Source organism: Neoarius graeffei, chromosome 3, assembly GCF_027579695.1.
Source record: "Neoarius graeffei isolate fNeoGra1 chromosome 3, fNeoGra1.pri, whole genome shotgun sequence".
NCBI lineage: Eukaryota > Metazoa > Chordata > Actinopteri > Siluriformes > Ariidae > Neoarius > Neoarius graeffei.
In genome coordinates this window covers 74,386,732-74,397,745 of record NC_083571.1, presented here as the reverse complement: position 1 = coordinate 74,397,745, position 11,014 = coordinate 74,386,732, and the positions used below count along the sequence as shown (strand labels likewise).

Below are 11,014 nucleotides of genomic sequence, written 5' to 3'. Positions count from 1 at the left end.
TTTACTTGTACAATGATACACATGACAGTCTGTAAAACAATAATAAAACCATTTTAATATGAAGTCTTACTAGTGTTCTTCAGTTTTTCTAATGAACATCATTCTTTAAAAATCACCTTCAGGTGATAATCTGTTCAAGAGTACACAGGTTTGTGTGAAGAAGTGATTGTAATATGCTGAGATGAAGATGAAATGTGTTTAAATCAGTGGGAACTGAAATCCTGTGTCTGTGAACAGAAGGTTGTGGGTCTTAGTGCTGTTTAGCGAGTGGGGAGGTCTCCTTTGTTAAAGTCCAGACCCTGCTGGCCTCCAGCATGGATTCTGTTTATGGGAATGATCTTCAAGGTGGTCTCCTTCAGCGAGTACCAGCGACTGTGCCACGTGGCCCAGATAATGCCGTTATCGAATCCGAACTCTCCCACGTCTTTTTGGTTGTAGTTACCCCCTGTGCAAAACAAGGTCATAATGAGCTCAGTGTTTTACAGACTGATGAGTTTCACATACAAATAAAAAAAACATTCAGGAGACTCAGTAATATAACCCTAAAATTATCAGCTAACATTATATCACATTAACATGCTGCTGTGATTCAAACTTGCAGAGAACTCGGGGTTATCTTTAGAATCAGCAGTCAACATTTAAGTACACTGAAAATTCACCTGATTTTTTTTAGGGAGGAAAGAAATAGAGGCTAAACCTCTTCACTGTAAATGTTTTATCGTGTTTGGGGAAACATCAGACAAATGATCAAAACCTGACAAGTGTGACATGAATTCAGATGAACAGAAGTTTCTCTGAACGTTCGGTTGTAAGAAAATTTAGTCTGGTAGGTTTTTGTATAACCTTTAAAATGTTTTTACAACATTATTCTATCATTTTAAAATCAAACCTTCTTCAAGAACGGAGTGTGTTCAGTTCTATAACCATTATAAATGTGTAATGTACTAACAGTCGTGTCAGACTCAATCTCAAGCTAACTGCTAAAGCTACATTACACCATCATGCCATGTTACCTTCGTAATATTTTCCATTCAGATGAGCAGCGTGACACTTGTTCATCCACCAGCCTGAGCCGTCCTGCTGTGCACAGTTCCCACTGTACCTGTCGTTATCGTTGTCAGGTGTGCTGAACTGCATGCCGTTATGAGATGTGAGAGGTTTATCACTGATATCATCACCGAAGGCAAACCCGTCAAAAGCATCACCAGCGTCTCCTCCGAAATAGTAAGCGTACGTCAGACGGTACTTATCAGCTTCAGGACCCAGTCTAAACGAGGCGTAGTCTGCATATCTGGACAAATGGAAATGATCCAGAGGAACATTATGGATCAGACCAACAACAAAAACTCATACTTCATAATCATGACCTTCATAAATAACTGAACTGATGTAAAAAACAAACAAACAAAAAACTTCTGAATGAAAGCTGAAGTGCATATCATGATTTTCAGCTGATAAAAAGTGAAACATTTCTGATTTCTGCATTCATCACAAATTCCTACTTTTTGACTCCATCCCAGTCCACCAACTCGACCCGGAGCACGTATGGAATCGTGGACTGAACAGACAGCAAGTGGATCTTCTCATTTCCCAGCCAGAACTCTGTGCTGTCATCAGGAGAAAGATAACCAAAGCCTTCTTTATACGGGATCCAGTTTCTGTTGAAGCTAACACTGCCATCACGTCTCTGCAACACACACACACACACACACACACACACACACACACACACACACACACACACACACAGCTCATAACCATGGTCTCTGTTCACCATCATTTCGGAAACTACCAGGAGGTTTAAACAATTGAAGGTGTCTCGTGTTTAGATGTTACCCTCTGAAGCACGGTCCAGCCTCGGCCTGAGCTGTCTATCTCGCAGTACACGAGGAACGGCGTCTGCGCTTTCAAAGGCTGGACGTAATACAGGCCGCTAACTTTAGCACCCTTATTAGCAATATCCTGACAATCTGAGAAAATCACAGGTGTTAATTACTGAGGTGTTGAATAGGTAGTGATGGGTGTGTTCATGTTAATGCTGCAGTAAAGTCTAAGTTAAGCAGTGTTGAACACACTGGTGTTGTTTTATTCGTACCTTTCCCAGTGACGGTGTTTATCGTCACTGTGTCTTTACATGGAACTTCACACGTCTGCTCCAACCGTAGAGATAACTGCTTCAGCTCCGTCAGACGCTTCTCGTTAGCTAACAGAGTCGACTGCAGTTCACTGACCACACAGACCAAAATAAAATCATACAAACTTTCAATAATTTTAACTGTTTAAAATATGAACCATAGATTTCCCAGACATTCATAGTAAAAAAAAAAAAATCATGGTTTTTACAAATTAATCTGCACACTCAGTTGTAAAAAGTCAACCAGGAGTTAGGATTAAAAGTGAAAATCTCACATTGTTAATGCTTTACACTAAAATGAAGCTGTAATTATTACTGTGTACTGAGTTCAGAATGAATCACTCACTAAATCTGGTCCGCCTGAACGAGGATGGTCCTCTCAAACTGCAGCACATCGTCCAGTATGCTTGATGACTTCTGGATGTACAGATCTTTGAGAAATTTAACATCAAACAGCAACACAGCTTTACAACTCTGCATTATTTCACTTAAATCTGAATTCCGAGTGAAATTCTCATCAAAAGTGATAACATCTGTGTATTTGTATTTTGGTGTGATCACACTCGAATCAGTTCCTCCTCCTAATTTCACTGAAATTTTCCCTTCAAATATTTGAACTCATCATGTTTATCTGTAGTGGCCACACAACTAGACGCCATGAGTTGGATCATATTTTCTATGCAGATGTTTGAAAAAGATGAGGCTTTGTTTTACAACATGATGCTAGCTGTGTAGTGTGTTCGTGTTGAAGAGAAGATGCTACCTGGTGAGGCTTTCTGTGCCTGTGTGGTTGAGTCCTTCAGATAAAACACTTTATCCTGAGCTTCTTTGGTCACGTTGGAAATCTCCTGCAGGAGTACATCCAGCTCATCCAGGTCCTTCTGCACATCTGTCTTGTACTTTTGGAGATAATTTTCTATGCCACATGTGGTGGGACAGTAACGCCCCTAAAATACAACAACAACAGCAATAAGAAAAGAAGAAGAAGAAGAAGAAATAGAATGTTAGAAGTGTAGAGCTGAAGCTCTAATGCTGAGTGTGAGATGAGGAATTTGTGTGTTAGTAGGTAATGTGTGTGAAATGCATGTGAAATGTGTGTTGTGTGTTGTACTTACGAAGGCGATGTCAGGAGCGCAGTAGTCTGTGGCGTAATCTCCTCTCGGTTGCTGTAGATGAAACGTTAGGGTTAGTCACTGAGTTATTCACTGCTTAATCAGCTTAATTAAACCTGTCTCCACATTCAAACCCATCTTAGTGCTTACCGCTGAAGTTAGTGTGAACAGGAGCAGCAGCGAGGTGAGTGTGTGTGAGAACGCAGCCATGATTTACTCTGCTCGAGCACGCTCAGTGTGTGATTGAGTCTCAGAGTTGCAGGATATTTATGTGATCAAGGTCCTGCTCAGAGATGGAGATAACGGAGTTGGACAAACAATACGTAACAACACCTCCCACTTTACTGACTCAGTACTGACCCATCTCTCTCTCTCTCTCTCTCTCTCTCTCTCTCACACACACACACACACACACACACACACACACACACACACACACACACGTGAAGACTATACTCTGGAGTAAAGCATGTGTACACTATACTACAGTCTTAACTAAAGTGTATGTATGGTACACTATACTTTGGTGTAAAGTGTATGCGTGGTATACTGCACTCCAAATTAAAGCATGTGTACAATATTCAATACTCTGAAGTAATGTATGTGTATTGTACAGTATAGTCTGTACTGAAGTGTGTGTACACTATGATACACTCCACAGTTACATGTGTGTATGGTTTACTCCACTTAAACAAGTACAGAATGTGTACAATGCACTACCCTCTATTCTAAAGCATACTATACTCTGAACTAAAGTGTGTGTATGGGGTTCTATACGCCAAACTAGAGCATGTGGATAGCGTTCTATACTCCGAACTAGAGTGTGTGTATGGGGTTCTATACTTTGAACTAGAGTGTGTGTATGGGGTTCTATACTCCGAACTAAAGTGTGTATATGGGGTTCTATACTCCAAACTAGAATGTGTGTATGGGGTTCTATACTGTGAACTAGAGTGTGTCAATGGGGTTCTATACTCTGAACAAAAACATATGTTTATATTAGTCTTTTAAAAGGACCTTCTTTCCTTCCTTCCTTATTACTGATAGATTAAGTAGAATTGTGATATACCAAACACCATGATATTTGATAGGCACATGTACAAAATGCTGTAGACCAAAAATGGCTTAAAAATAATGAAATGAAATGTTTCAACATTAAAAAAACAAAAAAACTGTAAGTCAGAATAAATGAACCAAAGTCAATATTTGGTGTGAGATGGCCCTTTGCTTTAAAAAATAAAAATAAAAAATAGTCTCAGGTACAGTGAGTGCAGTTTTATAAGGAAATGATCTATAGGTTTTACTGAGCATCTTGCAGAACAAGCCACAGTTCTTCTGGACACTGACTGTCTTGCTTCTTCATTTTGCAGCAAAACCCAGCAGCCTTCATTATGCTCTGTTTTTTAATCTGAAAAGTGCTCTCTTATGGAATATGCTGCTCAGATACAAACTTTTTTTTTGCCTGTAATGTTTAATTTTGTGCTGGAAAATGAACGTTTGGAACTCATATCTATCTATCTATCTATCTATCTATCTATCTATCTATCTATGCACACAAAATTTTAAGATTCTTTAAATCATGTATATTTTTAGATTACAGTTTTACTAAAACTTTAAAGGAGCACAGTTCAGTAAGGTACACAGTCCATCAGCACTGATGAGCAGTTAATTATTCATCTTTTATTTTCTCTCGTTGAGAGAACAACAAACATTTTGTAAGCCTCCCTAACACACACACACACACACACACACACACACACACACACACACACACACACACACACACACAGAGAGTATGACTCATTAGTGTTCAGTATTTTACTGGAAGTTACTCTTCATAAGGTAATTTTGCTCAATCACTGCTTTCAGACAGAATGTGTCATTTTAAATGTACAGTGTATGAAGAACGTTCAGATCTTTAGAATAAGAGTAAAGGTTCTGTTATAAAGCTGACACAATATTCCACACAGAGCCAATGTACACTTAGTAACCCCAGGTGGAAACAGTCTCATGCCATTTTATTACTAAATATCATATAATTTACTAAAAACATCTCAATTTCACCATTTCTAATAGAACGTTGACTGCTAACTGGACCTTTATGAGATTTTGATAGTTTCATTAAAATACTTATAAAGCAGTGGTGCTAAATTATACACTGAATAATAAAAAGTTGAAGAACTTCGTCGCATGGTCGAAATTTTGCGTCTTTACCTGCTGTATATAAAGCTGTGACAATGATGAGTATAATAATTATTATAGGAACAATAACAGTTCCATAAATCAGACCTTGCTTATTTACTAATCTAAGAAATGGAGTGAAGATGGAAATTATTGAGACCTCTTCAGGTTGTGCACCGTGAGCTGGCCTAGTGGTTAGTGTATCTGCCTCTCGACCAGGAGATCGTGAGTTCTACTTGTGGTAGGGTCATACCAAAGACCATCATAAAAATGATACCTACTGCCATCCGGCAAGGCATGCTGCAATACAGATGCGAGTCAAACTATCATGGTTACCAGAGGACTAGCCCCCCACTGTAACCCTAGCTGTATAGGCGAGAGTCCGAGGGCTATGGAAATGGAGATTGGTGCCGCACCCATGCGCCTCAAAGAGCTGGTTAGTACTGGGACAGAAAACTGCCTGGGAAGACCAGATCCTGGCTTGGAAGGGACTTTGACTTTTTGACTTCAGGTTTTGCACATTTTACTGTGTTATATATTTAGTTTAAAATAAATTAGATTCCTTTTCAGCATTTATCTATGCACCATAATTCATAACTAGAACATGAAAACATGTTTTTAGAATCTCTCATTTCTCATTATTCAGACTCTTGGCTAAAGGCACACCAAACTGAGGACTCTTCCAATAGCTGACCAAAATCAATAACTGGGCTAGAAGGGCCTTGATCAGGGAGGTGACCAAGAACCCAATGTCTACTCTAGCAGAGCTTCAGAAATCCTCCTCAGAGATGAGAGAACCTGCTGGAGAGACATCCATTTGTACAGTGGCTAGATGAGAACCACTCCTGAATAAAAGGCATATTATATCAGGCGCTTTAAAAGGACTCTGAGGCATGAGGAAAAAAATTCTACTCTGATGAAGCATAAAATTAAACTTTTTTTGACTGAACTCCAAGCAAAAACCAGGTACTGCTCATCAACTGGTAATACCATTCCTACAGTGAAGCATGGTGGTGGAAGCATCATGCATGAGGCACTTTTCAAAGTCAGAGAAAAGAATGGTCAGATTTGAGAGAAGTTTAAATGCAACCAAATACCTCTGGCATTTACCTCTGTATAGGTCCTTGAATTAAGAATGAATGAATGAATGAATGAATTTATTTTTCAATTTATTTATTTATTTATTTATTTATTTATTTATCTATTTTTTTATTTCGAACATGTATAAAAAATGTATGTAACTATTTGTACATACAAAAGAAAAAAATGAGAAAAAATAAAAAATAAAATAACATAAAGAGCTAAGACATTACAGAACACCGCACATTGTTCAAAAAAGGAGGGGGAAGAAGTACAATACTTTTTTAATTTCCCACCCCTTTTTAACTACCCCGAAATCCAAACTACATTAATACACCTATAAAAATATATACCATATATACACTTCATGAATATCTATATAAATATATAATTACAAAAATAAATATATACTACATACCATAGATACACTTCATAAATATCTATATAAATATATAACTACAAAAAAAATATATATATACTATATACCATATATACACTTCATAAATATCTATATAAATATCTCATCTCATCTCATTATCTCTAGCCGCTTTATCCTGTTCTACAGGGTCGCAGGTAAGCTGGAGCCTATCCCAGCTGACTACGGGCGAAAGGCGGGGTACACCCTGGACAAGTCGGCAGGTCATCACAGGGCTGACACATAGACACAGACAACCATTCACACTCACACCTACGGTCAATTTAGAGTCACCAGTTAACCTAACCTGCATGTCTTTGGACTGTGGGGGAAACCGGAGCACCTGGAGGAAACCCACGCGGACACGGGGAGAACATGCAAACTCCACACAGAAAGGCCCTCGCCGGCCACGGGGCTCGAACCCGGACCTTCTTGCTGTGAGGCGACAGCGCTAACCACTACACCACCGTGCCGCCCCCTATATAAATATATAATTACAAAAATAAATATCTACTACATACCTATCCCTGTAAATATAAATATATAAACTATCCCCATAAATAAATATATACCATATATACCATGTACTAAGTTAGTTCTAATATAACAATCAACCCTGTTCTATTTATAGATTTATCCCTCATCATCCTCCGTTAACATACTTCCTCTTCCATATACTTGTTTAAAAATATTTTTTGTACCTTTTTTTAAACAGATTTATATTTGCACTTTGTTTTATTTCTGTCTCCAGTCTGTTCCATAAAGTCACCCCACAGCTCGATACGCACATGTTTTTCATATTTGTTCGAACCTTTGGTTTTTTAAAATTTAGGTCTCCCGTTAGATTATATCCCCCCTCTCTCTCACTAAACATTCCTTGTATATTTTTTGGCAATAGATTATTTCTCGCTTTGTACATTATTTGTGCTGTTCTGAATTTGACCAGATCCATAAATTTCAACATGTGTGATTTTATGAATAGTGAGTTTGTGTGATTGCTGTATCCTGTTTTGTTTATTGTCCTTATTGCTCTTTTCTGTAATGTACATATCGGCTGCAGAGTGGTTTTGTAGGTGTTTCCCCAGACTTCGACACAGTAAGTCAGATATGGCAAAAATAATGAGTAATATACGTAGAGTACGCAAAGATTTGCAATCAAGAATATGTTTTGTTTTCCACAGAATTGCTGAGCACTTTGCCAGTTTTGCTCGTATGTATCCTACATGAGGTTTCTAGCAGACTTTATGATCCAAAATCACACCAAGAAATTTAATTTTCTGTACCATTTCTATCTTCTCTCGTCTTGTCTTCTTCCGTTTTATCCGGGGCCGGGTCGCGGAGGCAGCAGTCTGAGCATGGAAGCCCAAACTTCCCTTTCCCCAGACACCTCGGCCAGCTCCTCGGGAAGAATACCGAGGCATTCCCAGGCCAGCCGAGAGACATAGTCCCTCCAGCGTGTCCTGGGTCTTCCCCGGGGCCTCCTCCCGGGGGGACATGCCTGGAACACCTCCCCAGGGAGGCGTCCAGGAGGCATCCGAAAAAGATGCCCGAGCCACCTCAGCTGATTCCTCTCGATGTGGAGGAGCAGTGGCTCTACTCCGAGCTCCTCCCGAGTGACTGTGCTTCTCACCCTATCTCTAAGGGAGCGCCCAGCCACCCTGCGAAGGAAACTCATTTCAGCCGCTTGTATCCACGATCTTGTTCTTTCGGTCATTACCCAAAGCTCATGACCATAGGTGAGAGTCGGAACGTAGATCGACCGGTAAATTGAGAGCTTCGCCTTTTGGCTCAGCTCCTTCTTCCCCACAACGGACCGGTAAAGCGACCACATCACTGCGGAGGCTGCACCGATCCGCCTGTCGATCTCACGCTGCATCCTTCCCTCACTCGTGAACAAGATCCCGAGATACTTAAACTCCTCCACTTGAGGCAGGACTTCTCCACCAACCTGGAGAGGGCAAGCCACCCTTTTCCGGTCGAGAACCATGGCCTCGGACTTGGAGGTACTGATTCTCATCCCGGCCGCTTCACACTCGACTGCAAACCGCCCCAGTGCATGCTGAAGGTCCTAGTTTGAAGAAGCCAACAGGACAACATCATCCGCAAAAAGCAGAGATGAAATCCTGTGGTTCCCAAATAGGATTCCTTCCGGCCCCTGGCTGCACCTAGAAATTCTGTCCATAAAAATTATGAACAGAACCGGTGACAAAGGGCAGCCCTGCCGGAGTTCAACATGCACTGGGAACAGGTCTGACTTACTGCCGGCAATGCGAACCAGACTCCTGCTCCGTTCATACAGGGACTGGACAGCCCTTAGCAAAGAGCCCCGAACCCCATACTCCTGAAGCACCTCCCACAGAATACCACGAGGGACATGGTCGAATGCCTTCTCCAGATCCACAAAGCACATGCGGACTGGTTGGGCAAACTCCCATGAACCCTCGAGCACCCTATGAAGGGTATAGAGCTGGTCCAGTGTTCCGCGACCAGGACGAAAACCGCATTGTTCCTCCTGGATCCGAGGTTCAACTATCGGTTGAATTCTCCTCTCCAGTACCCTGGAGTAAACCTTCCCTGGGAGGCTGAGAAGTGTGATTCCCCTATAATTGGAGCACACTCTCCGGTCCCCTTTCTTAAAAAGAGGGACCACCACCCCATTCGCCACTCCAGAGGCACTGTATCCGACCGCCATGCAATGTTGCAGAGGCGTGTCAACCAAGACAGCCCCACAACATCCAGAGACTTGAGATACTCAGGGCGGATCTCATCCACCTCCGGTGCCTTGCCACCGAGGAGCTTGCAAACCACCTCAGTGACTTCGGCTTGGGTAATGGACGCGTCCACCTCTGAGTCATCAGCCTCAGTCTCCTCAGTGGAAGACATGATGGTGGGATTGAAGAGATCCTCAAAGTATCCCTTCCACCGCCCGACAATGTCCCCAGTCGAGGTCAACAGCTCCCCACCCGCACTGTAAACAGTGTTGGCAGAGTACTGCTTCCCCCTCCTGAGGTACCGGACGGTTTGCCAGAATTTCTTCGAGGCCAACCAATAGTCCTTCTCCATGGCCTCCCCGAACTCCTCCCAGTTCTGAGTTTTTGCCTCCGCAACTGCCCGAGCTGCGGCACGCCTGGCCTGCCGATACCCGTCAGCTGCCTCAGGAGTCCCGGAGATCAACATGGCCTGATAGAACTCCTTCTTCAGCTTGACGGCATCCCTTACTTCTGGTGTCCACCACTGGGTTCGGGGATTGCTGCCACGACAGGCACCAGAGAACTTGCGGCCACAGCTCCGAACAGCTGCATCTACAATGGAGGTAGAGAACATGGCCCACTCAGACTCAATGTCCCCCGCCTCCCTTGGAAGCTGGGAAAAGCTCTCCCGGAGGTGGGAGTTAAAGACCCCCCCGACAGAGTGCTCGGCCAGACGTTCCCAGCAGACCCTCACCATACATTTGGGCCTGCCAGGTCTGTCCAGCTTCCTCCTCCGCCAGCAGATCCAACTCACCACCAGGTGGTGATCAGTTGACAGCTCAGCCCCTCTCTTCACCCGAGTGTCCAAGACATAGGGCCAGAGATCAGATGAAACGACAACAAAGTCTATCATCGACCTCTGACCTAAGGTGTCCTGGTGCCACGTGCACTTGTGGACACCCCTATGCTCGAACATGGTGTTTGTTATGGACAAACCGTGACTAGAACAGAAGTCCAATAACAGAACACCACTCAGGTTCAGATCAGAGAGGCCGTTCCTCCCAACCACGCCCCTCCAGGTGTCACTGTTGTCACCCACGTGAGCATTGAAGTCCCCCAGTAGCACAATGGAGTCCCCAGTCTGAGCACCTCTCAGTACCTCTCCCAGGGACTCCAAGAAGGCCGGATACTCTATACTGCTATTCGGCCCATAGGCACAAACAACAGCAAGAGCCCTCTCCTCAATCCAAAGGCGCAGAGAGGTGACCCTCTCGTTCACTGGGGTAAACTCCAACACATGGCGGCTGAGCTGGGGAGCTATAAGCAAGCCCACACCAGCCCGCCGCCGCTCACCGTGGGCGACTCCAGAGAAGTGGAGAGTCCAGCCCCTCTCGAGGAGCTG

At 42.8% G+C, this 11,014-nt stretch overlaps 1 protein-coding gene across 1 annotated transcript; it reads right to left on the bottom strand.

The window, feature by feature from the left end:
• Window positions 1-260: 260 nt before the first annotated feature.
• On the bottom strand, window positions 261-3,474 carry fgg (fibrinogen gamma chain). Its single transcript, XM_060916022.1, has 9 exons — window positions 3,397-3,474; window positions 3,250-3,300; window positions 2,898-3,081; window positions 2,481-2,565; window positions 2,096-2,226; window positions 1,837-1,970; window positions 1,503-1,687; window positions 1,014-1,291; window positions 261-445 (listed from the first exon to the last, which is right to left on the bottom strand). Exons 1-9 carry the CDS (start codon window positions 3,454-3,456, stop codon window positions 261-263), a joined length of 1,293 nt encoding a protein of 430 aa, XP_060772005.1. The 5' UTR covers window positions 3,457-3,474.
• Between the last annotated feature and the right edge of the window lie 7,540 nt (window positions 3,475-11,014).